The sequence below is a fragment of the Salvelinus fontinalis genome, chromosome 19, assembly GCF_029448725.1.
Source record: "Salvelinus fontinalis isolate EN_2023a chromosome 19, ASM2944872v1, whole genome shotgun sequence".
Classification (NCBI taxonomy): domain Eukaryota; kingdom Metazoa; phylum Chordata; class Actinopteri; order Salmoniformes; family Salmonidae; genus Salvelinus; species Salvelinus fontinalis.
The window spans coordinates 50,740,728-50,766,975 of NC_074683.1; the positions used below are offsets into that span (position 1 = coordinate 50,740,728).

The following is a 26,248-nucleotide window of genomic DNA, read 5'->3' on the forward strand; positions in this document are numbered from 1 at the left end:
CCCTCCCCAAACCTCAACCCTTAGTCCCTCCCCTAACCTCAACCCTTAGTCCCTCCCCTAACCTCAACCCTCAGTCCCTCCCCTAACCTCAACCCTCAGTCCCTCCCCTAACCTCAACCCTCTGTCCCTCCCCTAACCTCAACCCTCAGTCCCTCCCCTAACCTCAACCCTCAGTCCCTCCCCTAACCTCAACCCTCAGTCCATCCCCTAACCTCAACCCTCAGTCCCTCCCCTCCCCTAACCTCAACCCTCAGTCCCTCCCCTAACCTCAACCCTCAGTCCCTCCCCTAACCTCAACCCTCAGCCCCTCCCCTAACCTCAAACCTCAGTCCCTCCCCTAACCTCAAACCTCAGTCCCTCCCCTAACCTCAAACCTCGGTCCCTCCCCTAACCTCAAACCTCAGTCCCTCCCCTAACCTCAAACCTCAGTCCCTCCCCTAACCTCAACCCTCAGTCCCTCCCCTAACCTCAACCCTCAGTCCCTCCCCTAACCTCAAACCTCAGTCCCTCTCCTAATAGTGAGGGAGGTCAATAGAGACAGGTGACAGGGTAAGGTGAGGAATACTGAGTCAGGTGACAGGGTAAGGTGAGGAATACTGAGTCAGGTCAAAGGGTAAGGTGAGGAATACTGAGGCAGGTCAATAGAGACAGGTGACAGGGTAAGGTGAGGAATACTGAGACAGGTCAATAGAGACAGGTGACAGGGTAAGGTGAGGAATACTGAGTCAGGTCAATAGAGACAGGTGACAGGGTAAGGTGAGGATTACTGAGTCAGGTCAATAGAGACAGGTGACAGGGTAAGGTGAGGAATACTGAGACAGGTCAATAGAGACAGGTGACAGGGTATGGTGAGGAATACTGAGTCAGGTCAATAGAGACAGGTGACAGGGTAAGGTGAGGAATACTGAGTCAGGTCAATAGAGACAGGTGACAGGGTATGGTGAGGAATACTGAGACAGGTCAATAGAGACAGGTGACAGGGTAAGGTGAGGAATACTGAGACAGGTCAATAGAGACAGGTGACAGGGTAAGGTGAGGAATACTGAGACAGGTGACAGGGTAAGGTGAGGAATACTGAGTCAGGTCAATAGAGACAGGTGACAGGGTAAGGTGAGGATTACTGAGTCAGGTCAATAGAGACAGGTGACAGGGTAAGGTGAGGAATACTGAGTCAGGTCAATAGAGACAGGTGACAGGGTAAGGTGAGGATTACTGAGTCAGGTCAATAGAGACAGGTGACAGGGTAAGGTGAGGAATACTGAGACAGATCAATAGAGACAGGTGACAGGGTAAGGTGAGGAATACTGAGACAGGTCAATAGAGACAGGTGACAGGGTAAGGTGAGGAATACTGAGACAGGTCAATAGAGACAGGTGACAGGGTAAGGTGAGGAATACTGAGACAGGTCAATAGAGACAGGTGACAGGGTAAGGTGAGGAATACTGAGACAGGTCAATAGAGACAGGTGACAGGGTAAGGTGAGGAATACTGAGACAGGTCAATAGAGACAGGTGACAGGGTAAGGTGAGGATTACTGAGTCAGGTCAATAGAGACAGGTGACAGGGTAAGGTGAGGATTACTGAGTCAGGTCAATAGAGACAGGTGACAGGGTAAGGTGAGGAATACTGAGACAGATCAATAGAGACAGGTGACAGGGTAAGGTGAGGAATACTGAGACAGGTCAAAGGGTAAGGTGAGGAATACTGAGACAGGTCAAAGGGTAAGGTGAGGAATACTGAGACAGGTCAAAGGGTAAGGTGAGGAATACTGAGACAGGTCAAAGGGTAAGGTGAGGAATACTGAGACAGGTCAAAGGGTAAGGTGAGGAATACTGAGACAGGTCAAAGGGTAAGGTGAGGAATACTGAGACAGGTCAAAGGGTAAGGGGAGGAATACTGAGACAGGTCAAAGGGTAAGGTGAGGATGTCAGCAGGAGGCGGTACCTCATCCTGGGTGCCTCTCTTCCAGGCCTCGGAGAAGATGGAGCTGACCTGGCTCTGAGAGCGGCTGTGGCCTGACAGGTTGTTCTCTGACACAGCAACACCACTATCACTACTGCAGTGGGTCGACTGGGACTCTGGAGGGAGAGAGGGAGGGAGGGAGGGAGGGAGAGGAGAGAGAGGGGGAGGGCGGGCGGGAAGGAGAGAAAGAGAAAGAAAGAGAGAGAGAGAGAGGGAGGGAGAGAAAGAGAAAGAAAGAGAGAGAGAGAGAGAGAGAGAGAGAGAGAGAGAGAGAGAGAGAGAGAGAGGGAAGGAGGGAATGAGAGAAAGAAAGAGAGAGAGAGAGGGAAGGAGGGAAGGAGAGAAAGAAAGAGAGAGAGAGAGAGGAGAGGGAGGGAAGGAGAGAAAGAAAGAGAGAGAGAGAGAGGAGAGGGAGGGAAGGAGAGAAAGAAAGAGAGAGAGAGAGAGGGAAGGAGAGAAATAAAGAGAGAGGAGAGGGAGGGAAGGAGGGAGGGAGAGGAGAGGAGAGAGAGGGGAAGGAGGGAGGGATTGAGAGAGAGAGGGAGGGAGAGGAGAGAGAGAGTTAGAGCAAGTAGAAATCGCATAACATACCGCTAAGTCAGTGGGTAACTGCTGCAGGGTTGGTGTCTAATCAAGTTGAATTCAGTAATTTCAGGAAGTAAACTGAACATTCTGAAATTGTACTTCCTGAAATGACTGAATTGAGATAAAAAAATAGACCTCAGCCTTGCTATACTGTGTGTTGTGTTGTAGATGTGTGTCTGTCCACCAACCCTCACCAGGCAGGCTGGAGGAGCTGGATCCAGACTTGATAGAGGAGCTAGAGAGAGAGGACCAGTCGTAGGCTGCCTCAGTCCTCTTCATAGCCTCCTGGTAGTTCACATACAGGGTCTTCCCGTACTGGAGACACAGAGATACATAGGTCAACAGAGAGGTGTATTCATTAGCCGGTCAGGTGTATTCATTAGTCGGGCAGGTGTATTCATTAGCCGGTCAAGTGTATTCGTTAGTCGGTCAGGTGTACTCGTTAGCCGGTCAAGTGTATTCGTTAGCCGGTCAGGTGTATTCGTTAGTCGGTCAGGTGTACTCGTTAGCCGGTCAAGTGTATTCGTTAGCCGGTCAGGTGTATTCGTTAGTCGGTCAGGTGTATTCGTTAGCCGGTCAGGTGTATTCGTTAGTCGGGCAGGTGTATTCGTTAGTCGGGCAGGTGTATTCGTTAGTCGGGCAGGTGTATTCGTTAGTCGGTCAGGTGTATTCGTTAGTCGGGCAGGTGTATTCGTTAGTAGGGCAGGTGTATTCGTTAGTCGGGCAGGTGTATTCGTTAGTCGGGCAGGTGTATTCGTTAGCCGGTCAGGTGTACTCGTTAGCCGGTCAGGTGTATTCGTTAGCCGGTCAGGTGTATTCGTTAGCCGGTCAGGTGTATTCGTTAGCCGGTCAGGTGTATTCATTAGGCGGTCAGGTGTATTCATTAGGCGGTCAGGTGTATTCGTTAGGCGGTCAGGTGTATTCGTTAGCCGGTCAGGTGTATTCGTTAGCCGGTCAGGTGTATTCATTAGTCTTTCAGGTGTATTCATTAGCCGGTCAGGTGAATTCATTAGCCGGTCAGGTGTATTCATTAGTCTTTCAGGTGTATTCATTAGCCGGTCATGTGTATTCATTAGTCTTTCAGGTGTATTCATTAGCCGGTCATGTGTATTCATTAGTCTTTCAGGTGTATTCATTAGTCTTTCAGGTGTATTCATTAGCCGGTCATGTGTATTCATTAGTCTTTCAGGTGTATTCATTAGCCGGTCATGTGTATTCATTAGTCGGTCAGGTGTATTCATTAGTCTTTCAGGTGTATTCATTAGCCGGTCAGGTGAATTCATTAGCCGGTCAGGTGTATTCATTAGTCTTTCAGGTGTATTCATTAGCCGGTCATGTGTATTCATTAGTCTTTCAGGTGTATTCATTAGCCGGTCATGTGTATTCATTAGTCTTTCAGGTGTATTCATTAGTCTTTCAGGTGTATTCATTAGCCGGTCATGTGTATTCATTAGTCTATCAGGTGTATTCATTAGCCGGTCATGTGTATTCATTAGTCGGTCAGGTGTATTCATTAGCCGGTCAGGTGTATTCATTAGTCGGTCAGGTGTATTCATTAGTCTTTCAGGTGTATTCATTAGCCGGTCAGGTGTATTCATTAGTCTTTCAGGTGTATTCATTAGCCGGTCAGGTGTATTCATTAGTCGGTCAGGTGTATTCATTAGCCGGTCAGGTGTATTCATTAGCCGGTCAGGTGTATTCATTAGCCGGTCAGGTGTATTCATTAGCCGGTCAGGTGTATTCATTAGCCGGTCAGGTGTATTCATTAGCCGGTCAGGTGTATTCATTAGCCGGTCAGGTGTATTCATTAGCCGGTCAGGTGTATTCATTAGCCGGTCAGGTGTATTCATTAGCAAGTCAGGTGTATTCATTAGCCGGTCAGGTGTATTCATTAGCCGGTCAGGTGTATTCATTAGCCGGTCAGGTGTATTCGTTAGGCGGTCAGGTGTATTCATTAGGCGGTCAGGTGTATTCATTAGGCGGTCAGGTGTATTCATTAGCCGGTCAGGTGAATTCATTAGCCGGTCAGGTGTATTCATTAGTCTTTCAGGTGTATTCATTAGCCGGTCATGTGTATTCATTAGTCTTTCAGGTGTATTCATTAGCCGGTCATGTGTATTCATTAGTCTTTCAGGTGTATTCATTAGTCTTTCAGGTGTATTCATTAGCCGGTCATGTGTATTCATTAGTCTTTCAGGTGTATTCATTAGCCGGTCATGTGTATTCATTAGTCGGTCAGGTGTATTCATTAGTCTTTCAGGTGTATTCATTAGCCGGTCAGGTGAATTCATTAGCCGGTCAGGTGTATTCATTAGTCTTTCAGGTGTATTCATTAGCCGGTCATGTGTATTCATTAGTCTTTCAGGTGTATTCATTAGCCGGTCATGTGTATTCATTAGTCTTTCAGGTGTATTCATTAGTCTTTCAGGTGTATTCATTAGCCGGTCATGTGTATTCATTAGTCTTTCAGGTGTATTCATTAGCCGGTCATGTGTATTCATTAGTCGGTCAGGTGTATTCATTAGCCGGTCAGGTGTATTCATTAGTCGGTCAGGTGTATTCATTAGTCTTTCAGGTGTATTCATTAGCCGGTCAGGTGTATTCATTAGTCTTTCAGGTGTATTCATTAGCCGGTCAGGTGTATTCATTAGTCGGTCAGGTGTATTCATTAGCCGGTCAGGTGTATTCATTAGCCGGTCAGGTGTATTCATTAGCCGGTCAGGTGTATTCATTAGCCGGTCAGGTGTATTCATTAGCCGGTCAGGTGTATTCATTAGCCGGTCAGGTGTATTCATTAGCCGGGCAGGTGTATTCATTAGCCGGTCATGTGTATTCATTAGCCGGTCATGTGTATTCATTAGCCGGTCAGGTGTATTCGTTAGTCGGGCAGGTGTATTCGTTAGTCGGTCAGGTGTATTCGTTAGTCGGTCAGGTGTCTTCGTTAGTTGGTCAGGTGTCTTCGTTAGTTGGTCAGGTGTATTCGTTAGTCGGTCAGGTGTATTCATTAGTCTTTCAGGTGTATTCATTAGTCGGGCAGGTGTATTCATTAGTCGGTCAGGTGTATTCATTAGTCGGTCAGGTGTATTCATTAGTCGGTCAGGTGTATTCATTAGTCTTTCAGGTGTATTCATTAGTCGGTCAGGTGTATTCATTAGTCGGTCAGGTGTATTCATTAGTCGGTCAGGTGTATTCATTAGTCGGTCAGGTGTATTCATTAGTCTTTCAGGTGTATTCATTAGTCGGTCAGGTGTATTCATTAGCCAGTCAGAAACAGACATCAGGGGTGCACTCAGTTGGTTTCCTCAGCAAAATGGTTTGCTCCAAGTATAAAACGTTTTGCAACGAGAACAAGAGTTTCTATTGAACAAATTCAGGTATGTCCCTCCCCGTTTCATTCCGCTTGCTTCTGTTTGGGCCCTAGTGAATACACCCCAGCTTTGTCAGACGTTCCCACATCTTTTGAGTTTGGACATTGAGGTATTCTGTCCAAGATGTTTCTGTGAGAACCCAGACTATGGCTCTGCTTTCCATTACTCTCTCTCTCTCTCTCTCTCTCGTTAAGTTGTTGCTGAGGTAACGTAGCGTTACCTTGGCGATGCGTATCCCATTGATCCACTGGTGTAGAGTTCTGACATCATTACAACACAGGTACTTGATGTACTGGGATTTCTTCTGGATCTGAGGATGCTGGACAGACAGAGAGACAATGGGACATGTTAAAGACCACGCATCACAATAATAGAATGCTGGGATTTCTCTCATTTGTTTCTTTAAATGAACTATAATCTCTCATGGACAGATTCTGCTGACAAAATGAGGCACTGTTTTAGTATTGGGTTAAGCAAGATGAAATGGGCTAAAACCCCAGCCCAACTATAGCCCCGCTACTGTATAGAGCCCCGCTACTGTATAGAGCCCCGCTACTGTATAGAGCCCCTCTACTGTATAGAGCCCCGCTACTGTATAGAGCCCCGCTACTGTATAGAGCCCCGCTACTGTATAGAGCCCCGCTACTGTATAGAGCCCCGCTACTGTATAGAGCCCCGCTACTGTATAGAGCCCCTCTACTGTATAGAGCCCCTCTACTGTATAGAGCCCCTCTACTGTATAGAGCCCCTCTACTGTATAGAGCCCCTCTACTGTATAGAGCCCCTCTACTGTATAGAGCCCCTCTACTGTATATAGCCCCTCTACTGTATATAGCCCCTCTACTGTATATAGCCCCTCTACTGTATATAGCCCCTCTACTGTATATAGCCCCTCTACTGTATATAGCCCCTCTACTGTATATAGCCCCTCTACTGTATATAGCCTCTCTACTGTCATGTTTGACTTCGTCAAGTTTCAGTCAATTATTTTTGGCAGAATTTCTATGTTGAAGATGAAAAAATTATTTGGTGCATTTTTCCCCATTTCATTCAGTTCTTTATTTTTACAATATAATACATGTGTGTTAGTAGTAGTTTAGTGGTAGTAGTAGTAGTAGTAGTAGTAGTAGTAGTAGTAGTAGTAGTAGTAGTAGTAGTAGTGGTGTAGTAGTAGTTTTAGTGGTAGTAGTAGTAGTAGTAGTAGTGGTGGTGTAGTAGTAGTTTTAGTGGTAGTAATAGTAGTAGTAGAGTAGTAGTTTTAGTGGTAGTAGTAGTAGTGTTAGTAGTAGTTTTAGTGGTAGTAGTAGTAGTGGTAGTAGTAGTTTTAGTGGTAGTAGTAGTAGTAGTTTTAGTGGTAGTAGTAGTAGTAGTAGTAGTAGTAGTAGACGTTTTAGTGGCAGTAGTAGTAGTAGTAGTTTTAATGGTAGTAGTAGTGGTAGTAGTTTTAGTGGTAGTAGTAGTAGTAGTAGTAGTAGTAGTAGTAGTAGTAGTAGTAGTAGTTTTAGTGGTAGTAGTAGTGGTAGTAGTTTTAGTGGTAGTAGTAGTGGTAGTAGTAGTAGTAGTTTTAGTGGTAGCAGTAGTAGTTTTAGTGGTAGTAGTAGTAGTAGTTTTAGTGGTAGTAGTTTTAGTGGTAGTAGTGGTAGTAGTAGTTTTAGTGGTAGTAGTAGTTTTAGTGGTAGTAGTGGTAGTAGTAGTTTTAGTGGTAGTAATAGTTTTAGTGGTAGTAGTTTTAGTGGTAGTAGTAGTGGTAGTAGTAGTAGTTTTAGTGGTAGTAGTAGTAGTAGTTTTAGTGGTAGTCGTAGTAGTCGTTTTAGTGGTAGTAGTAGTAGTGGTAGTAGTAGTTTTAGTGGTAGTAGTAGTAGTTTTAACGGTAGTAGTATAAGTGTTAGTGGTAGTAGTGGTAGTAGTAGTTTTAGTGGTAGTAGTAGTAGTTTTAGTGGTAGTAGTTTTAGTGGTAGTAGTGGTAGTAATAGTAGTAGTTCTAGTGGTAGTAGTGGTAGTAGTAGTAGTAGTTTTAGTGGTAGTAGTTTTAGTGGTAGTAGTTTTAGTGGTAGTAGTTTTAGTGGTAGTAGTAGTAGTAGTTTTAGTGGTAGTAGTTTTAGTGGTAGTAGTTTTAGTAGTAGTAGTAGTTTTAGTGATAGTAATAGTAGTAGTTTTAGTGGTAGTAGTTTTAGTGGTAGTAGTAGTAGTTTTAGTGGTAGTAGTAGTTTTAGTGGTAGTAGTAGTTTTAGTGGTAGTAGTTTTAGTGGTAGTAGTATTAGTGGTAGTAGTAGTTTTAGTGGTAGTAGTTTTAGTGGTAGTAGTAGTTTTAGTGGTAGTAGTAGTTTTAGTGGTAGTAGTAGTAGTAGTTTTAGTGGTAGTAATAGTAGTAGTTTTAGTGGTAGTAATAGTAGTAGTTTTAGTGGTAGTAATAGTAGTAGTTTTAGTGGTAGTAATAGTAGTAGTTTTAGTGGTAGTAATAGTAGTAGTTTTAGTGGTAGTCGTAGTAGTCGTTTTAGTGGTAGTAGTAGTAGTGGTAGTAGTAGTTTTAGTGGTAGTAGTAGTAGTTTTAACGGTAGTAGTATAAGTGTTAGTGGTAGTAGTGGTAGTAGTAGTTTTAGTGGTAGTAGTAGTAGTTTTAGTGGTAGTAGTTTTAGTGGTAGTAGTGGTAGTAATAGTAGTAGTTCTAGTGGTAGTAGTGGTAGTAGTAGTAGTAGTTTTAGTGGTAGTAGTTTTAGTGGTAGTAGTTTTAGTGGTAGTAGTTTTAGTGGTAGTAGTAGTAGTAGTTTTAGTGGTAGTAGTTTTAGTGGTAGTAGTTTTAGTAGTAGTAGTAGTTTTAGTGATAGTAATAGTAGTAGTTTTAGTGGTAGTAGTTTTAGTGGTAGTAGTAGTAGTTTTAGTGGTAGTAGTAGTTTTAGTGGTAGTAGTTTTAGTGGTAGTAGTAGTTTTAGTGGTAGTAGTTTTAGTGGTAGTAGTAGTTTTAGTGGTAGTAGTAGTAGTTTTAGTGGTAGTAGTAGTTTTAGTGGTAGTAGTAGTAGTAGTAGTTTTAGTGGTAGTAGTTTTAGTGGTAGTAGTTTTAGTGGTAGTAGTAGTTTTAGTGGTAGTAGTAGTAGTAGTTTTAGTGGTAGTAGTAGTAGTAGTAGTAGTTTTAGTGGTAGTAGTAGTTTTAGTGGTAGTAATAGTAGTAGTTTTAGTGATAGTAATAGTAGTAGTTTTAGTGGTAGTAGTAGTTTTAGTGGTAGTAGTAGTTTTAGTGGTAGTAATAGTAGTAGTTTTAGTGGTAGTAATAGTAGTAGTTTTAGTGGTAGTAATAGTAGTAGTTTTAGTGGTAGTAGTGGTAGTAATAGTAGTAGTTCTAGTGGTAGTAGTAGTAGTTTTAGTGGTAGTAGTTTTAGTGGTAGTAGTTTTAGTGGTAGTAGTTTTAGTGGTAGTAGTAGTAGTAGTTTTAGTGGTAGTAGTTTTAGTGGTAGTAGTTTTAGTAGTAGTAGTAGTTTTAGTGATAGTAATAGTAGTAGTTTTAGTGGTAGTAGTTTTAGTGGTAGTAGTAGTAGTTTTAGTGGTAGTAGTAGTTTTAGTGGTAGTAGTTTTAGTGGTAGTAGTTTTAGTGGTAGTAGTAGTTTTAGTGGTAGTAGTAGTTTTAGTGGTAGTAGTTTTAGTGGTAGTAGTTTTAGTGGTAGTAGTAGTTTTAGTGGTAGTAGTAGTAGTAGTTTTAGTGGTAGTAATAGTAGTAGTTTTAGTGGTAGTAATAGTAGTAGTTTTAGTGGTAGTAGTAGTTTTAGTGGTAGTAATAGTAGTAGTTTTAGTGGTAGTAGTAGTTTTAGTGGTAGTAGTAGTAGTTTTAGTGGTAGTAGTAGTTTTAGTGGTAGTAGTAGTAGTAGTTTTAGTGGTAGTAGTTTTAGTGGTAGTAGTTTTAGTGGTAGTAGTAGTTTTAGTGGTAGTAGTTTTAGTGGTAGTAGTAGTTTTAGTGGTAGTAATAGTAGTAGTTTTAGTGGTAGTAGTAGTTTTAGTGGTAGTAGTAGTAGTTTTAGTGGTAGTAGTAGTTTTAGTGGTAGTAGTAGTAGTAGTAGTTTTAGTGGTAGTAGTTTTAGTGGTAGTAGTTTTAGTGGTAGTAGTAGTTTTAGTGGTAGTAGTAGTAGTAGTTTTAGTGGTAGTAGTAGTAGTAGTAGTAGTTTTAGTGGTAGTAGTAGTTTTAGTGGTAGTAGTAGTTTTAGTGGTAGTAATAGTAGTAGTTTTAGTGATAGTAATAGTAGTAGTTTTAGTGGTAGTAGTAGTTTTAGTGGTAGTAGTAGTTTTAGTGGTAGTAATAGTAGTAGTTTTAGTGGTAGTAATAGTAGTAGTTTTAGTGGTAGTAATAGTAGTAGTTTTAGTGGTAGTAGTGGTAGTAATAGTAGTAGTTCTAGTGGTAGTAGTAGTAGTTTTAGTGGTAGTAGTTTTAGTGGTAGTAGTTTTAGTGGTAGTAGTTTTAGTGGTAGTAGTAGTAGTAGTTTTAGTGGTAGTAGTTTTAGTGGTAGTAGTTTTAGTAGTAGTAGTAGTTTTAGTGATAGTAATAGTAGTAGTTTTAGTGGTAGTAGTTTTAGTGGTAGTAGTAGAAGTTTTAGTGGTAGTAGTAGTTTTAGTGGTAGTAGTTTTAGTGGTAGTAGTTTTAGTGGTAGTAGTAGTTTTAGTGGTAGTAGTTTTAGTGGTAGTAGTTTTAGTGGTAGTAGTTTTAGTGGTAGTAGTTTTAGTGGTAGTAGTAGTTTTAGTGGTAGTAGTAGTAGTAGTTTTAGTGGTAGTAATAGTAGTAGTTTTAGTGGTAGTAATAGTAGTAGTTTTAGTGGTAGTAGTAGTTTTAGTGGTAGTAATAGTAGTAGTTTTAGTGGTAGTAGTAGTTTTAGTGGTAGTAGTAGTAGTTTTAGTGGTAGTAGTAGTAGTTTTAGTGGTAGTAGTAGTAGTAGTTTTAGTGGTAGTAGTTTTAGTGGTAGTAGTTTTAGTGGTAGTAGTAGTTTTAGTGGTAGTAGTTTTAGTGGTAGTAGTAGTTTTAGTGGTAGTAATAGTAGTAGTTTTAGTGGTAGTAGTAGTTTTAGTGGTAGTAGTAGTAGTTTTAGTGGTAGTAGTAGTTTTAGTGGTAGTAGTAGTTTTAGTGGTAGTAGTAGTAGTAGTTTTAGTGGTAGTAGTTTTAGTGGTAGTAGTTTTAGTGGTAGTAGTAGTTTTAGTGGTAGTAGTTTTAGTGGTAGTAGTAGTTTTAGTGGTAGTAGTTTTAGTGGTAGTAGTAGTTTTAGTGGTAGTAGTAGTTTTAGTGGTAGTAGTAGTTTTAGTGGTAGTAGTTTTAGTGGTAGTAGTAGTTTTAGTGGTAGTGGTAGTAGTAGTTTGGTTGGTAGTAGTAGTAGTAGTAGTAGTAGTCTGTGAGGTTATGGCTAGGTGGTAGTGTTGCTAGGTGGTAGTAGTGTTACTATAGCAACAGAGTATTGCAGGTGGTACTGGTCTAGTGGCAACAGGGAATGTGGAAGTCAGGTGTTGTCAGCGCCAACACCAGCGTTCCAAATGGCACACTATTCCCTATGGGTCCTGATTAAAAGTAGTGCACTATCTAGGGAATAGGGTGCAATTTGGTATACCCCCTTGGTGTTTCCTCTCACCTTGAGGGCCAGGCAGTAGTCTGTGGTGGTAGTTGTAGTAGTGATAGCAGGGTGTGTAGTGTGTAGGTCAGGTGTTTGATCTCACCTTGAGGGCCAGGCAGTAGTCTGTGGTGGTAGTTGTGGTAGTGGTAGCAGGGTGTGTAGTGTGTAGGTCAGGTGTTTGATCTCACCTTGAGGGCCAGGCAGTAGTCTGTGGGGGCCTTGTACTTGCTGCGATAGTCCTGTCCGTTGTACACATTGACATGATCCAGCTGGAGGAAACACACCAGTTCTCTGGAAGCCTGTCAGCCGGGAGAGAGAGAGAAGAGAGATGAAGGATTTAGAGTTGACTGTCATGGCTTTTACCTCACCGCACTGTCCACTGGGTGGCGTTCTACAGAAGATTGACTTAGAGGGACATTGATCATCTTTCATATCTACAAGGACGTCAGACGGGTAAATACTCAATCACTCCTCCGCCCAGTACTTAACCCTGCACAGTACAAGACTGTTGCCCTTTGTACGTAGTCATTGAACACTGGTCACTGTAATAATGCTTACGTACTTGTTTTACCCACTTTATAATGTACTGTATTATAGTCTCATCCTTTATGAAGTACTGCGCTATACACACACACACCCACACACACACACACACACACACACACACACACACACACACACACACAGAGAGAGAGAGAGACAGGGCCGGGGAGTGAGAGAGAGAGAGACAGGGCCGGGGAGTGAGAGAGAGGAGACAGGGCCGGGGAGTGAGAGAGAGAGAGACAGGGCCGGGGAGTGAGAGAGAGGAGACAGGGACGGGGAGTGAGAGAGAGGAGACAGGGCCGGGGAGTGAGAGAGAGGAGACAGGGCCGGGGAGTGAGAGAGAGAGAGAAGACAGGGCCGGGGAGTGAGAGAGAGAGAGAAGACAGGGCCGGGGAGTGAGAGAGAGAGGAGACAGGCCCGGGGAGTGAGAGAGAGAGGAGACAGGCCCGGCGAGTGAGAGAGAGGAGAGACAGGGCCGGGGAGTGAGAGAGAGAGGAGAGACAGGGCCGGGGAGTGAGAGAGAGAGAGAGGAGACAGAGCAGGGGAGAGAGAGAGAGGAGACAGGGCCGGGGAGAGAGAGAGGAGACAGGGCCGGGAGTGAGAGAGAGAGGAGACAGCGCCGGGGAGTGAGAGAGAGAGGGCTGGGGAGGGAGTGAGAGGGCCAGGGAGGGAGTGAGAGGAGACAGAGCCGGGGAGTGAGAGAGAGGAGACAGGGCCGGGGAGTGAGAGAGTTAGCCAGCAAGTCAGTTTGTTCCAGACGTACCTTGGCTGAGTACAGGTTAGTCAGTGTGATCCAGGGACGTACCTTGGCTGAGTACAGGTTAGTCAGTGTGATCCAGGGACGTACCTTGGCTGAGTACAGGTTAGTCAGTGTGATCCAGGGACGTACCTTGGCTGAGTACAGGTTAGTCAGTGTGATCCAGGGATGTACCTTGGCTGAGTACAGGTTAGTCAGTGTGATCCAGGGACGTACCTTGGCTGAGTACAGGTTAGTCAGTGTGTACCAGACGTACCTTGGCTGAGTACAGGTTAGTCAGTGTGATCCATACGTACCTTGGCTGAGTACAGGTTAGTCAGTGTGATCCAGGGACGTACCTTGGCTGAGTACAGGTTAGTCAGTGTGATCCAGACGTACCTTGGCTGAGTACAGGTTAGTCAGTGTGTTACAGACGTACCATGGCTGATTACAGGTTAGTCAGTGTGTACCAGACGTACCTTGGCTGAGTACAGGTTAGTCAGTGTGTACCAGACGTACCTTGGCTGAGTACAGGTTAGTCAGTGTGTACCAGACGTACCTTGGCTGAGTATAGGTTAGTCAGTGTGTTACAGACGTACCTTGGCTGAGTACAGGTTAGTCAGTGTGATCCAGGGACGTACCTTGGCTGAGTACAGGTTAGTCAGTGTGTTCCATAGACGTACCTTGGCTGAGTACAGGTTAGTCAGTGTGATCCAGGGACGTACCTTGGCTGAGTACAGGTTAGTCAGTGTGATCCAGGGACGTACCTTGGCTGAGTACAGGTTAGTCAGTGTGATCCAGGGATGTACCTTGGCTTTTCCTTTAGGTACATAGTAGATCCCAGAGGCTCTGAGCAGGAAGTATCTCTTCTTCCAGCTCTTCTTCCCATCCTCCTTCAGCCAGAGTACTCCCTCCATCTCAGGTACAGAGACGGAGCTGCCACAAAAACATTCCTGCCGCGGAGAGCGCGCACGCACACACACGCACGCGCACACACACACACGCACGCGCGCGCGCACACACACACACACACACACACACACACACACACACACACACACACACACACACACACACACACACACACACACACACACACACACACACACACACACACACACACACACACACACACACACACACACACACACACACACACACACACACACACACACACACACACACAATATGTAGCATACACTAATAAGGTAACATTTTGAAATGACCAGAATAAGTCAAGCTGTGTGTGTTTGTTTGGAGGTGTTATGTGGAGATCACTGCACCTCCAGTAGTGCCTCCTTGTTCCGGTCTGCCATCTCACACGTCTCCTTCCGCCCCAATAAATAGTTCTGTGATTTTCCAGAAATGGGTTAAATCAGGGTATGATAGTCAAATTTAGATTTAGATCATTTCAGTAAGTGTTAAAAAATACAATATAGAAGTGGTACTAGCTATTTTACGAAGCTAGTTCGCCAAGGAGACAACAGAGCTCACCAGCTCCCAATCTATTAATCATAGTACCGCCATCTACCACATACTGACCTAGATCTGAAGGACACACTGAGGTCTGTGTGTCTGTCGAGTGAGTTTGTGTACATATAAACAGTCTCTGATACTACTGAGTGTGTCTATTTTGGTGAAGCATTGTATTTTGGTGCCAGTTCAGTGTATTTTGGTGAAGCATTGTATTTTGGTGCCAGTTCAGTGTATTTTGGAGAAGCACTGTATTTTGGTGCCAGCTCAGTGTATTTTGGTGCCAGTTCAGTGTATTTTGGTGCCAGTTCAGTGTATTTGTGCATTGTATAACCTGTCCTGCATCAGTTATGTAACACAATACTGACTGGCAGGGACAGTAGTGGTTTGGCTGGCTATTTTAAAGCAGCTTAGCCTCAGTCAGCGTACTTCTGCATCATTAGTGTGAAGGACTAGTCTTCATTAGTGTCCAGGACTAGTCTTCATTAGTGTGAAGGACTAGTCTTCATTAGTGTCCAGGACTAGTCCTCATTAGTGTCCAGGACTAGTCTTCATTAGTGTCCAGGACTAGTCTTCATTAGTGTCCAGGACTAGTCTTCATTAGTATCCGGGACTAGTCTTCATTAGTGTCCAGGACTAGTCTTCATTAGTGTCCAGGACTAGTCTTCATTAGTATCCGGGACTAGTCTTCATGTCTCCAGGACTAGTCTTCATTAGTGTCCAGGACTAGTCTTCATTAGTGTCCAGGACTAGTCTTCATTAGTGTCCGGGACTAGTCTTCATTAGTGTCCGGGACTAGTCTTCATGTCTCCAGGACTAGTCTTCATTAGTCTCCGGGACTAGTCTTCATTAGTGTCCGGGACTAGTCTTCATTTGTGTGCGGGACTAGTATTCATTTGTGTCCGGGACTAGTCTTCATTAGTGTCCGGGACTAGTCTTCATTAGTGTCCGGGACTAGTCTTCATTAGTGTCCGGGACTAGTCTTCATTAGTGTCCGGGACTAGTCTTCATTAGTGTCCGGGACTAGTCTTCATTAGTGTCCGGGACTAGTCTTCATTAGTGTCCGGGACTAGTCTTCATTAGTGTCCAGGACTAGTCTTCATTAGTGTCCAGGACTAGTCTTCATTAGTGTCCAGGACTAGTATTCATTAGTGTCCGGGACTAGTCTTCATTAGTGTCCGGGACTAGTCTTCATTAGTGTCCGGGACTAGTCTTCATTAGTGTCCGGGACTAGTCTTCATTAGTGTCCGGGACTAGTCTTCATTAGTGTCCGGGACTAGTCTTCATTAGTGTCCGGGACTAGTCTTCATTAGTGTCCGGGACTAGTCTTCATTAGTGTCCGGGACTAGTATTCATTAGTGTCCGGGACTAGTCTTCATTAGTGTCCGGGACTAGTCTTCATTAGTGTCCAGGACTAGTCTTCATTAGTGTCCAGGACTAGTCTTCATTAGTGTCCGGGACTAGTCTTCATTAGTGTCCGGGACTAGTCTTCATTTGTGTGCGGGACTAGTCTTCATGTCTCCAGGACTAGTCTTTTTAGTGTGCGGGAAACCAGTCCAACATGTAGTTGACTGTCTGTAGTGTATTGGCTGAGTTGACTGTCTGTAGTGTTTTGGCTGAGAGTTGACTGTCTGTAGTGTATCGGCTGAGTTGACTGTCTGTAATGTATCGGCTGAGAGTTGACTGTCTGCGGTGTATTGGCTGAGTTGACTGTCTGCGGTGTATTGGCTGAGTTGACTGTCTGCGGTGTATTGGCTGAGTTGACTGTCTGTAATGTATCGGCTGAGTTGATTGTCTGTAGTGTATTGGCTGAGTTGACTGTCTGTAGTGTATCGGCTGAGTTGACTGTCTGTAGTGTATCGGCTGAGAGTTGACTGTCTGTAGTGTATCGGCTGAGTTGACTGTCTGTAGTGTATCGGCTGAGTTGACTGTCTGTAGTGTATCGGCTGAGAGTTGACTGTCTGTAGTGTATCGGCTGAGAGTTGACTGTCTGTAGTGTATCGGCTCAGTTGACTGTCTGTAGTGTATCGGCTGAGTTGACTGTCTGTAATGTATCGGCTGAGTTGACTGTCTGTAGTGTATCGGCTGAGAGTTGACTGTCTGTAGTGTATCGGCTGAGTTGACTGTCTGTAGTATATTGGCTCAGTTGACTGTCTGTAATGTATTGGCTCAGTTGACTGTCTGTAATGTATCGGCTGAGTTGACTGTCTGTAATGTATCGGCTGAGTTGACTGTCTGTAGTGTATCGGCTGAGTTGACTGTCTGTAGTGTATCGGCTGAGTTGACTGTCTGTAATGTATCGGCTGAGTTGACTGTCTGTAATGTATCGGCTGAGTTGACTGTCTGTGGTGTATCGGCTGAGTTGACTGTCTGTAGTGTATCGGCTGAGTTGACTGTCTGTAGTATATCGGCTCAGTTGACTGTCTGTAGTGTATCGGCTGAGTTGACTGTCTGTAGTGTATCGGCTGAGTTGACTGTCTGTAGTGTATCGGCTGAGTTGACTGTCTGTAGTGTATCGGCTGAGTTGACTGTCTGTAGTGTATCGGCTGAGAGTTGACTGTCTGTAGTGTATCGGCTGAGAGTTGACTGTCTGTAGTGTATTGGCTGAGTTGACTGTCTGTAGTGTATCGGCTCAGTTGACTGTCTGTAGTGTATCGGCTGAGTTGACTGTCTTTAATGTATCGGCTGAGTTGACTGTCTGTAGTGTATTGGCTGAGTTGACTGTCTGTAGTGTATCGGCTGAGAGTTGACTGTCTGTAGTGTACCGGCTGAGAGTTGACTGTCTGTAGTGTATCGGCTGAGTTGACTGTCTGTAGTGTATCGGCTGAGAGTTGACTGTCTGTAGTGTACCGGCTGAGAGTTGACTGTCTGTAGTGTATTGGCTGAGTTGACTGTCTGTAGTGTATCGGCTGAGTTGACTGTCTGTAGTGTATTGGCTGAGTTGACTGTCTGTAGTGTATCGGCTGAGTTGACTGTCTGTAGTGTATTGGCTGAGTTGACTGTCTGTAGTGTATCGGCTGAGTTGACTGTCTGTAGTGTATCGGCTGAGTTGACTGTCTGTAGTGTATCGGCTGAGTTGACTGTCTGTAGTGTATCGGCTGAGTTGACTGTCTGTAGTGTATCGGCTGAGTTGACTGTCTGTAGTGTATCGGCTGAGTTGACTGTCTGTAGTGTATCGGCTGAGTTGACTGTCTGTAGTGTATCGGCTGAGTTGACTGTCTGTAGTGTATCGGCTGAGTTGACTGTCTGTAGTGTATCGGCTGAGTTGACTGTCTGTAGTGTATCGGCTGAGTTGACTGTCTGTAGTGTATCGGCTGAGTTGACTGTCTGTAGTGTATCGGCTGAGTTGACTGTCTGTAGTGTATCGGCTGAGTTGACTGTCTGTAGTGTATCGGCTGAGTTGACTGTCTGTAGTGTATCGGCTGAGTTGACTGTCTGTAGTGTATCGGCTGAGTTGACTGTCTGTAGTGTATTGGCTGAGTTGACTGTCTGTAGTGTATCGGCTGAGTTGACTGTCTGTAGTGTATCGGCTGAGTTGCCTGTCTGTAGTGTATCGGCTGAGTTGACTGTCTGTAGTGTATCGGCTGAGTTGACTGTCTGTAGTGTATCGTCTGAGAGTTGACTGTCTGTAGTGTATCGGCTGAGTTGACTGTCTGTAGTGTATCGGCTGAGTTGACTGTCTGTAGTGTACCGGCTGAGAGTTGACTGTCTGTAGTGTATCGGCTGAGTTGACTGTCTGTAGTGTATCGGCTGAGTTGACTGTCTGTAGTGTATCGGCTGAGTTGACTGTCTGTAGTGTATCGGCTGAGTTGACTGTCTGTAGTGTGTCGGCTGAGTTGACTGTCTGTAGTGTATCGGCTGAGTTGACTGTCTGTAGTGTATCGGCTGAGTTGACTGTCTGTAGTGTGTCGGCTGAGTTGACTGTCTGTAGTGTATCGGCTGAGTTGACTGTCTGTAGTGTATCGGCTGAGTTGACTGTCTGTAGTGTGTCGGCTGAGTTGACTGTCTGTAGTGTATCGGCTGAGTTGACTGTCTGTAGTGTATCGGCTGAGTTGACTGTCTGTAGTGTATCGGCTGAGTTGACTGTCTGTAGTGTGTCGGCTGAGTTGACTGTCTGTAGTGTATCGGCTGAGTTGACTGTCTGTAGTGTATCGGCTGAGTTGACTGTCTGTAGTGTATCGGCTGAGTTGACTGTCTGTAGTGTATCGGCTGAGTTGACTGTCTGTAGTGTGTCGGCTGAGTTGACTGTCTGTAGTGTATCGGCTGAGTTGACTGTCTGTAGTGTATCGGCTGAGTTGACTGTCTGTAGTGTATCGGCTCAGTTGACTGTCTGTAGTGTATCGGCTGAGAGTTGACTGTCTGTAGTGTATCGGCTGAGTTGACTGTCTGTAGTGTATCGGCTGAGTTGACTGTCTGTAGTGTATCGGCTGAGTTGACTGTCTGTAGTGTATCGGCTGAGTTGACTGTCTGTAGTGTATCGGCTGAGTTGACTGTCTGTAGTGTATCGGCTGAGTTGACTGTCTGTAGTGTGTCGGCTGAGTTGACTGTCTGTAGTGTATCGGCTGAGTTGACTGTCTCACCTGCGGGTTCTTGAAGAGGGCGTACTTCTCCAAGCGTTCTATGAACATCAGTCTGTTCTGACTGTCTCTGGTCCAGTTCAGCAGGTTCTCAACCAGGTTCTCATGGTCCTCAAAGATACGCTCTGGGAGGAAGTGGAGAAAGAGACAGAATATAGTGTTAGGCTGTAATAGTTTCTCATGGTCCTCAAAGGGAGAGATAGACTGGTTAACATCACCCCTACACATAGACACAGCACCATGTTGGGACAGTAAGGAGACATTTAATGGACTGGGTAACATCACCCCTACACATAGACACAGCACCATGTTGGGACAGTAAGGAGACATTTAATGGACTGGGTAACATCACCCCTACACATAGACACAGCAGCCATGTTGGGACAGGAGACATTTAATGGACTGGTTAACATCACCCCTACACATAGACACAGCAGCCATGTTGGGACAGTAAGGAGACATTTAATGGACTGGGTACATCACCCCTACATATAGACACAGCAGCCATGTTGGGACAGTAAGGAGACATTTAATGGACTGGGTAACATCACCCCTACACATAGACACAGCAGCCATGTTGGGACACTAAGGAGACATTTAATGGACTGGGTAACATCACCCCTACACATAGACACAGCAGCCATGTTGGGACAGTAAGGAGACATTTAATGGACTGGGTAACATCACCCCTACACATAGACACAGCAGCCATGTTGGGACAGGAGACATTTAATGGACTGGGTAACATCACCCCTACACATAGACACAGCAGCCATGTTGGGACAGTAAGGAGACATTTAATGGACTGGGTAACATCACCCCTACACATAGACACAGCAGCCATGTTGGGACAGTTAGGAGACATTTAATGGACTGGGTAACATCACCCCTACACATAGACACAGCAGCCATGTTGGGACAGTTAGGAGACATTTAATGGACTGGTTAACATCACCCCTACACATAGACACAGCAGCCATGTTGGGACACTAAGGAGACATTTAATGGACTGGTTAACATCACCCCTACACATAGACACAGCAGCCATGTTGGGACAGTAAGGAGACATTTAATGGACTGGGTAACATCACCCCTACACATAGACACAGCAGCCATGTTGGGACAGGAGACATTTAATGGACTGGGTAACATCACCCCTACACATAGACACAGCAGCCATGTTGGGACAGTTAGGAGACATTTAATGGACTGGGTAACATCACCCCTACACATAGACACAGCAGCCATGTTGGGACAGTAAGGAGACATTTAATGGACTGGGTAACATCACCCCTACACATAGACACAGCAGCCATGTTGGGACAGTAAGGAGACATTTAATGGACTGGGTAACATCACCCCTACACATAGACACAGCAGCCTAGTGGTTAGAGGAGGCAGGTAGCCTAGTGGTTATAGGAGGCAGGTAGCCTAGTGGTTAGAGGAGGCTGGTAGCCTAGTGGTTAGAGGAGGCAGGTAGCCTAGTGGTTAGAGGAGGCAGGTAGCCTAGTGGTTAGAGGAGAGGCAGGTAGCCTAGTGGTTAGAGGAGGCAGGTAGCCTAGTGGTTAGAGGAGGCAGGTAGCCTAGTGGTTAGAGGAGAGGCAGGTAGCCTTGTGGTTAGAGGAGGCAGGTAGCCTAGGGGTTAGAGGAGGCAGGTAGCCTAGGGGTTAGAGGAGGCAGGTAGCCTAGGGGTTAGAGGAGGCAGGTAGCCTAGTGGTTAGAGGAGGCATGTAGCCTAGTGGTTAGAGGAGGCAGGTAGCCTAGCGGTTAGAGGAGGCAGGTAGCCTAGTGGTTAGAGGAGGCAGGTAGCCTAGTGGTCAGAGGAGGCAGGTTGCCTAGTGGTTAGAGGAGGCAGGTAGCCTAGTGGTTAGAGGAGGCAGGTAGCCTAGTGGTTAGAGGAGGCAGGTAGCCTAGTGGTTAGAGGAGGCAGGTAGCCTAGTGGTTAGAGGAGGCAGGTAGCCTAGTGGTTAGAGGAGGCAGGTAGCCTAGTGGTTAGAGGAGGCAGGTAGCCTAGTGGTTAGAGGAGGCTGGTAGCCTAGTGGTTAGAGGGGGGCAGGTAGCCTAGTGGTTAGAGGAGGAAGGTAGCCTAGTGGTTAGAGGAGGAAGGTAGCCTAGTGGTTAGAGGAGGCAGGTAGCCTAGTGGTTAGAGGAGGCAGGTAGCCTAGTGGTTAGAGGAGGCAGGTAGCCTAGTGGTTAGAGGAGGCAGGTAGCCTAGTGGTTAGAGGAGGCAGGTAGCCTAGTGGTTAGAGGAGGCAGGTATTCTAGTGGTTAGAGCGTTGGACTAGTAACCAAAAGGTTGCTACATCGAATCCCCGAGCTGACAAGGTAAAAATCTGTCGTTCTGCCCCTGAACAAGGCAGTTAACCCACTGTTCCTAGGCCGTCATTGAAAATAAGAATTTGTTCTTAACTGACTTGCCGCTAGTTAAATAAAGGTTAAATAAAAAAGAACTGAGGAACTGATGATAGCTAGATTTGGGATAGTGATTGTTGGTGAAAGAGACTATAAACAGACAATAACATCTTTGTAAAACAGATTGATTTGAGGTATTGATTGATGAATGACTCACCATGCTAGACATATTCCCCATACTCTAGATACTCTAGACATATTCCCCATACTCTAGACATATTCCCCATGCTCTAGACACATTCCCCATACTCTAGACATATTCCCCATACTCTAGACATATTCCCCATACTCTAGACATATTCCCCATGCTCTAGACACATTCCCCATGCTCTAGACACATTCCCCATGCTCTAGACATATTCCCCATGCTCTAGACATATTCCCCATGCTCTAGACATATTCCCCATGCTCTAGACATATTCCCCATGCTCTAGACATATTCCCCATGCTCTAGATGCTTTAGACATATTCCCCGTGCTCTAGACATATTCCCCGTGCTCTAGACATATTCCCCATGCTCTAGACATATTCCCCGTGCTCTAGACATATTCCCCGTGCTCTAGACATATTCCCCGTGCTCTAGACATATTCCCCGTGCTCTAGACATATTCCCCGTGCTCTAGACATATTCCCCGTGCTCTAGACATATTCCCCGTGCTCTAGACATATTCCCCGTGCTCTAGACATATTCCCCGTGCTCTAGACATATTCCCCGTGCTCTAGACATATTCCCCGTGCTCTAGACATATTCCCCATACTCTAGACATATTCCCCATACTCTAGACATATTCCCCATACTCTAGACATATTCCCCATACTCTAGACATATTCCCCATACTCTAGACATATTCCCCATACTCTAGACATATTCCCCATACTCTAGACATATTCCCCATACTCTAGACATATTCCCCATACTCTAGACATATTCCCCATACTCTAGACATATTCCCCATACTCTAGACATATTCCCCATACTCTAGACATATTCCCCATACTCTAGACATATTCCCCATACTCTAGACATATTCCCCATACTCTAGACATATTCCCCATGATCTAGACATATTCCCCATGATCTAGACATATTCCCCATACTCTAGACATATTCCCCATACTCTAGACATATTCCCCATACTCTAGACATATTCCCCATACTCTAGACATATTCCCCATACTCTAGACATATTCCCCATACTCTAGACATATTCCCCATACTCTAGACATATTCCCCATACTCTAGACATATTCCCCATACTCTAGACATATTCCCCATACTCTAGATGCTCTAGACATATTGCCCATGATCTAGACATATTCCCCATACTCTAGATGCTCTAGACATATTCCCCATGATCTAGACATATTCCCCATACTCTAGATGCTCTAGACATATTCCCCATGCTATAGATGCTCTAGACATATTCCCCATACTCTAGATGCTCTAGACATATTCCCCATACTCTAGACATATTCCCCATACTCTAGACATATTCCCCATACTCTAGACATATTCCCCATACTCTAGACATATTCCCCATACTCTAGACATATTCCCCATACTCTAGACATATTCCCCATACTCTAGACATATTCCCCATACTCTAGACATATTCCCCATACTCTAGACATATTCCCCATACTCTAGACATATTCCCCATACTCTAGACATATTCCCCATACTCTAGATGCTCTAGACATATTCCCCATGATCTAGACATATTCCCCATACTCTAGATGCTCTAGACATATTCCCCATGATCTAGACATATTCCCCATACTCTAGATGCTCTAGACATATTCCCCATGCTATAGATGCTCTAGACATATTCCCCATGCTCTAGACATATTCCCCATACTCTAGACATATTCCCCATACTCTAGACATATTCCCCATACTCTAGACATATTCCCCATGCTCTAGACACATTCCCCATGCTCTAGACACATTCCCCATGCTCTAGACATATTCCCATTGCTCTAGACATATTCCCCGTGCTCTAGACATATTCCCCGTGCTCTAGACATATTCCCCGTGCTCTAGACATATTCCCCGTGCTCTAGACATATTCCCCGTGCTCTAGACATATTCCCCGTGCTCTAGACATATTCCCCGTGCTCTAGACATATTCCCCGTGCTCTAGACATATTCCCCATACTCTAGACATATTCCCCATACTCTAGACATATTCCCCATACTCTAGACATATTCCCCATACTCTAGACATATTCCCCATACTCTAGACATATTCCCCATACTCTAGACATATTCCCCATACTCTAGACATATTCCCCATACTCTAGACATATTCCCCATACTCTAGACATATTCCCCATACTCTAGACATATTCCCCATGATCTAGACATATTCCCCATACTCTAGACATATTCCCCATACTCTAGACATATTCCCCATACTCTAGACATATTCCCCATACTCTAGACATATTCCCCATACTCTAGACATATTCCCCATACTCTAGACATATTCCCCATACTCTAGACATATTCCCCATACTCTAGACATATTCCCCATACTCTAGACATATTCCCCATACTCTAGATGCTCTAGACATATTGCCCATGATCTAGACATATTCCCCATACTCTAGATGCTCTAGACATATTCCCCATGATCTAGACATATTCCCCATACTCTAGATGCTCTAGACATATTCCCCATGCTATAGATGCTCTAGACATATTCCCCATACTCTAGATGCTCTAGACATATTCCCCATACTCTAGACATATTCCCCATACTCTAGACATATTCCCCATACTCTAGACATATTCCCCATACTCTAGACATATTCCCCATACTCTAGACATATTCCCCATACTCTAGACATATTCCCCATACTCTAGACATATTCCCCATACTCTAGATGCTCTAGACATATTCCCCATGATCTAGACATATTCCCCATACTCTAGATGCTCTAGACATATTCCCCATGATCTAGACATATTCCCCATACTCTAGATGCTCTAGACATATTCCCCATGCTATAGATGCTCTAGACATATTCCCCATGCTCTAGACACATTCCCCATACTCTAGACATATTCCCCATACTCTAGACATATTCCCCATGCTCTAGACATATTCCCCATGCTCTAGACACATTCCCCATGCTCTAGACATATTCCCATTGCTCTAGACATATTCCCCGTGCTCTAGACATATTCCCCATACTCTAGACATATTCCCCATCCTCTAGACATATTCCCCATACTCTAGACATATTCCCCATGCTCTAGACATATTCCCATTGCTCTAGACATATTCCCCATGCTCTAGACATATTCCCCATGCTCTAGACATATTCCCCATGCTCTAGACATATTCCCCATGCTCTAGACATATTCCCCATACTCTAGACATATTCCCCATACTCTAGATGCTCTAGACATATTCCCCGTGCTCTAGACATATTCCCCGTGCTCTAGACATATTCCCCGTGCTCTAGACATATTCCCCGTGCTCTAGACATATTCCCCGTGCTCTAGACATATTCCCCGTGCTCTAGACATATTCCCCGTGCTCTAGACATATTCCCCGTGCTCTAGACATATTCCCCGTGCTCTAGACATATTCCCCATACTCTAGACATATTCCCCATACTCTAGACATATTCCCCATTCTCTAGACATATTCCCCATACTCTAGACATATTCCCCATACTCTAGACATATTCCCCATACTCTAGACATATTCCCCATACTCTAGACATATTCCCCATACTCTAGACATATTCCCCATACTCTAGACATATTCCCCATACTCTAGATGCTCTAGACATATTCCCCATACTCTAGACATATTCCCCATACTCTAGACATATTCCCCATACTCTAGACATATTCCCCATACTCTAGACATATTCCCCATGATCTAGACATATTCCCCATGATCTAGACATATTCCCCATGATCTAGACATATTCCCCATACTCTAGACATATTCCCCATACTCTAGATGCTCTAGACATATTCCCCATGATCTAGACATATTCCCCATACTCTAGATGCTCTAGACATATTCACCATGATCTAGACATATTCCCCATACTCTAGATGCTCTAGACATATTCCCCATGCTATAGATGCTCTAGACATATTCCCCATACTCTAGATGCTCTAGACATATTCCCCATACTCTAGACATATTCCCCATACTCTAGATGCTCTAGACATATTCCCCATACTCTAGACATATTCCTCATGATCTAGACATATTCCCCATACTCTAGACATATTCCCCATACTCTAGACATATTGCAAATACTCTAGACATATTCCCCATACTCTAGATGCTCTAGACATATTCCCCATGATCTAGACATATTCCCCATACTCTAGATGCTCTAGACATATTCCCCATACTCTAGATGCTCTAGACATATTCCCCATACTCTAGACATATTCCCCATACTCTAAACATATTCCCCATACTCTAGACATATTCCCCATACTCTAGACATATTCCCCATACTCTAGACATATTCCCCATACTCTAGACATATTCCCCATACTCTAGACATATTCCCCATACTCTAGACATATTCCCCATACTCTAGACATATTCCCCATACTCTAGATGCTCTAGACATATTCCCCATACTCTAGACATATTCCCCATACTCTAGACATATTCCCCATGATCTAGACATATTCCCCATGATCTAGACATATTCCCCATGATCTAGACATATTCCCCATACTCTAGACATATTCCCCATACTCTAGACATATTCCCCATACTCTAGACATATTCCCCATGCTCTAGACACATTCCCCATGCTCTAGACATATTCCCATTGCTCTAGACATATTCCCCATGCTCTAGACATATTCCCCATGCTCTAGACATATTCCCCATACTCTAGACATATTCCCCATACTCTAGATGCTCTAGACATATTCCCCGTGCTCTAGACATATTCCCCGTGCTCTAGACATATTCCCCGTGCTCTAGACATATTCCCCGTGCTCTAGACATATTCCCCGTG

The 26,248-nt window shown here is 44.6% G+C and overlaps 1 protein-coding gene across 6 annotated transcripts in view; it reads right to left on the minus strand.

The window, feature by feature from the left end:
• raph1a (Ras association (RalGDS/AF-6) and pleckstrin homology domains 1a) overlaps positions 1–26,248 on the minus strand; it is a 251,460-nt gene that overhangs the window by 37,341 nt on the left and 187,871 nt on the right. For all 6 annotated transcript variants that reach the window (XR_008753629.1, XR_008753627.1, XR_008753628.1 and 3 more), the window contains 7 exons: positions 18,824–18,945; positions 14,054–14,119; positions 13,580–13,723; positions 11,680–11,790; positions 6,136–6,234; positions 2,742–2,862; positions 1,945–2,078 (listed from right to left, as the gene is read on the minus strand). Coding sequence is in view for 3 of the 6 variants with exons in the window: in XM_055871903.1 (XP_055727878.1) it covers positions 1,945–2,078; positions 2,742–2,862; positions 6,136–6,234; positions 11,680–11,790; positions 13,580–13,723; positions 14,054–14,119; positions 18,824–18,945 (797 nt within the window). In the remaining 3 variants the exon portion in view is untranslated. The remainder of the gene's footprint in view (positions 1–1,944; positions 2,079–2,741; positions 2,863–6,135; positions 6,235–11,679; positions 11,791–13,579; positions 13,724–14,053; positions 14,120–18,823; positions 18,946–26,248) is intronic.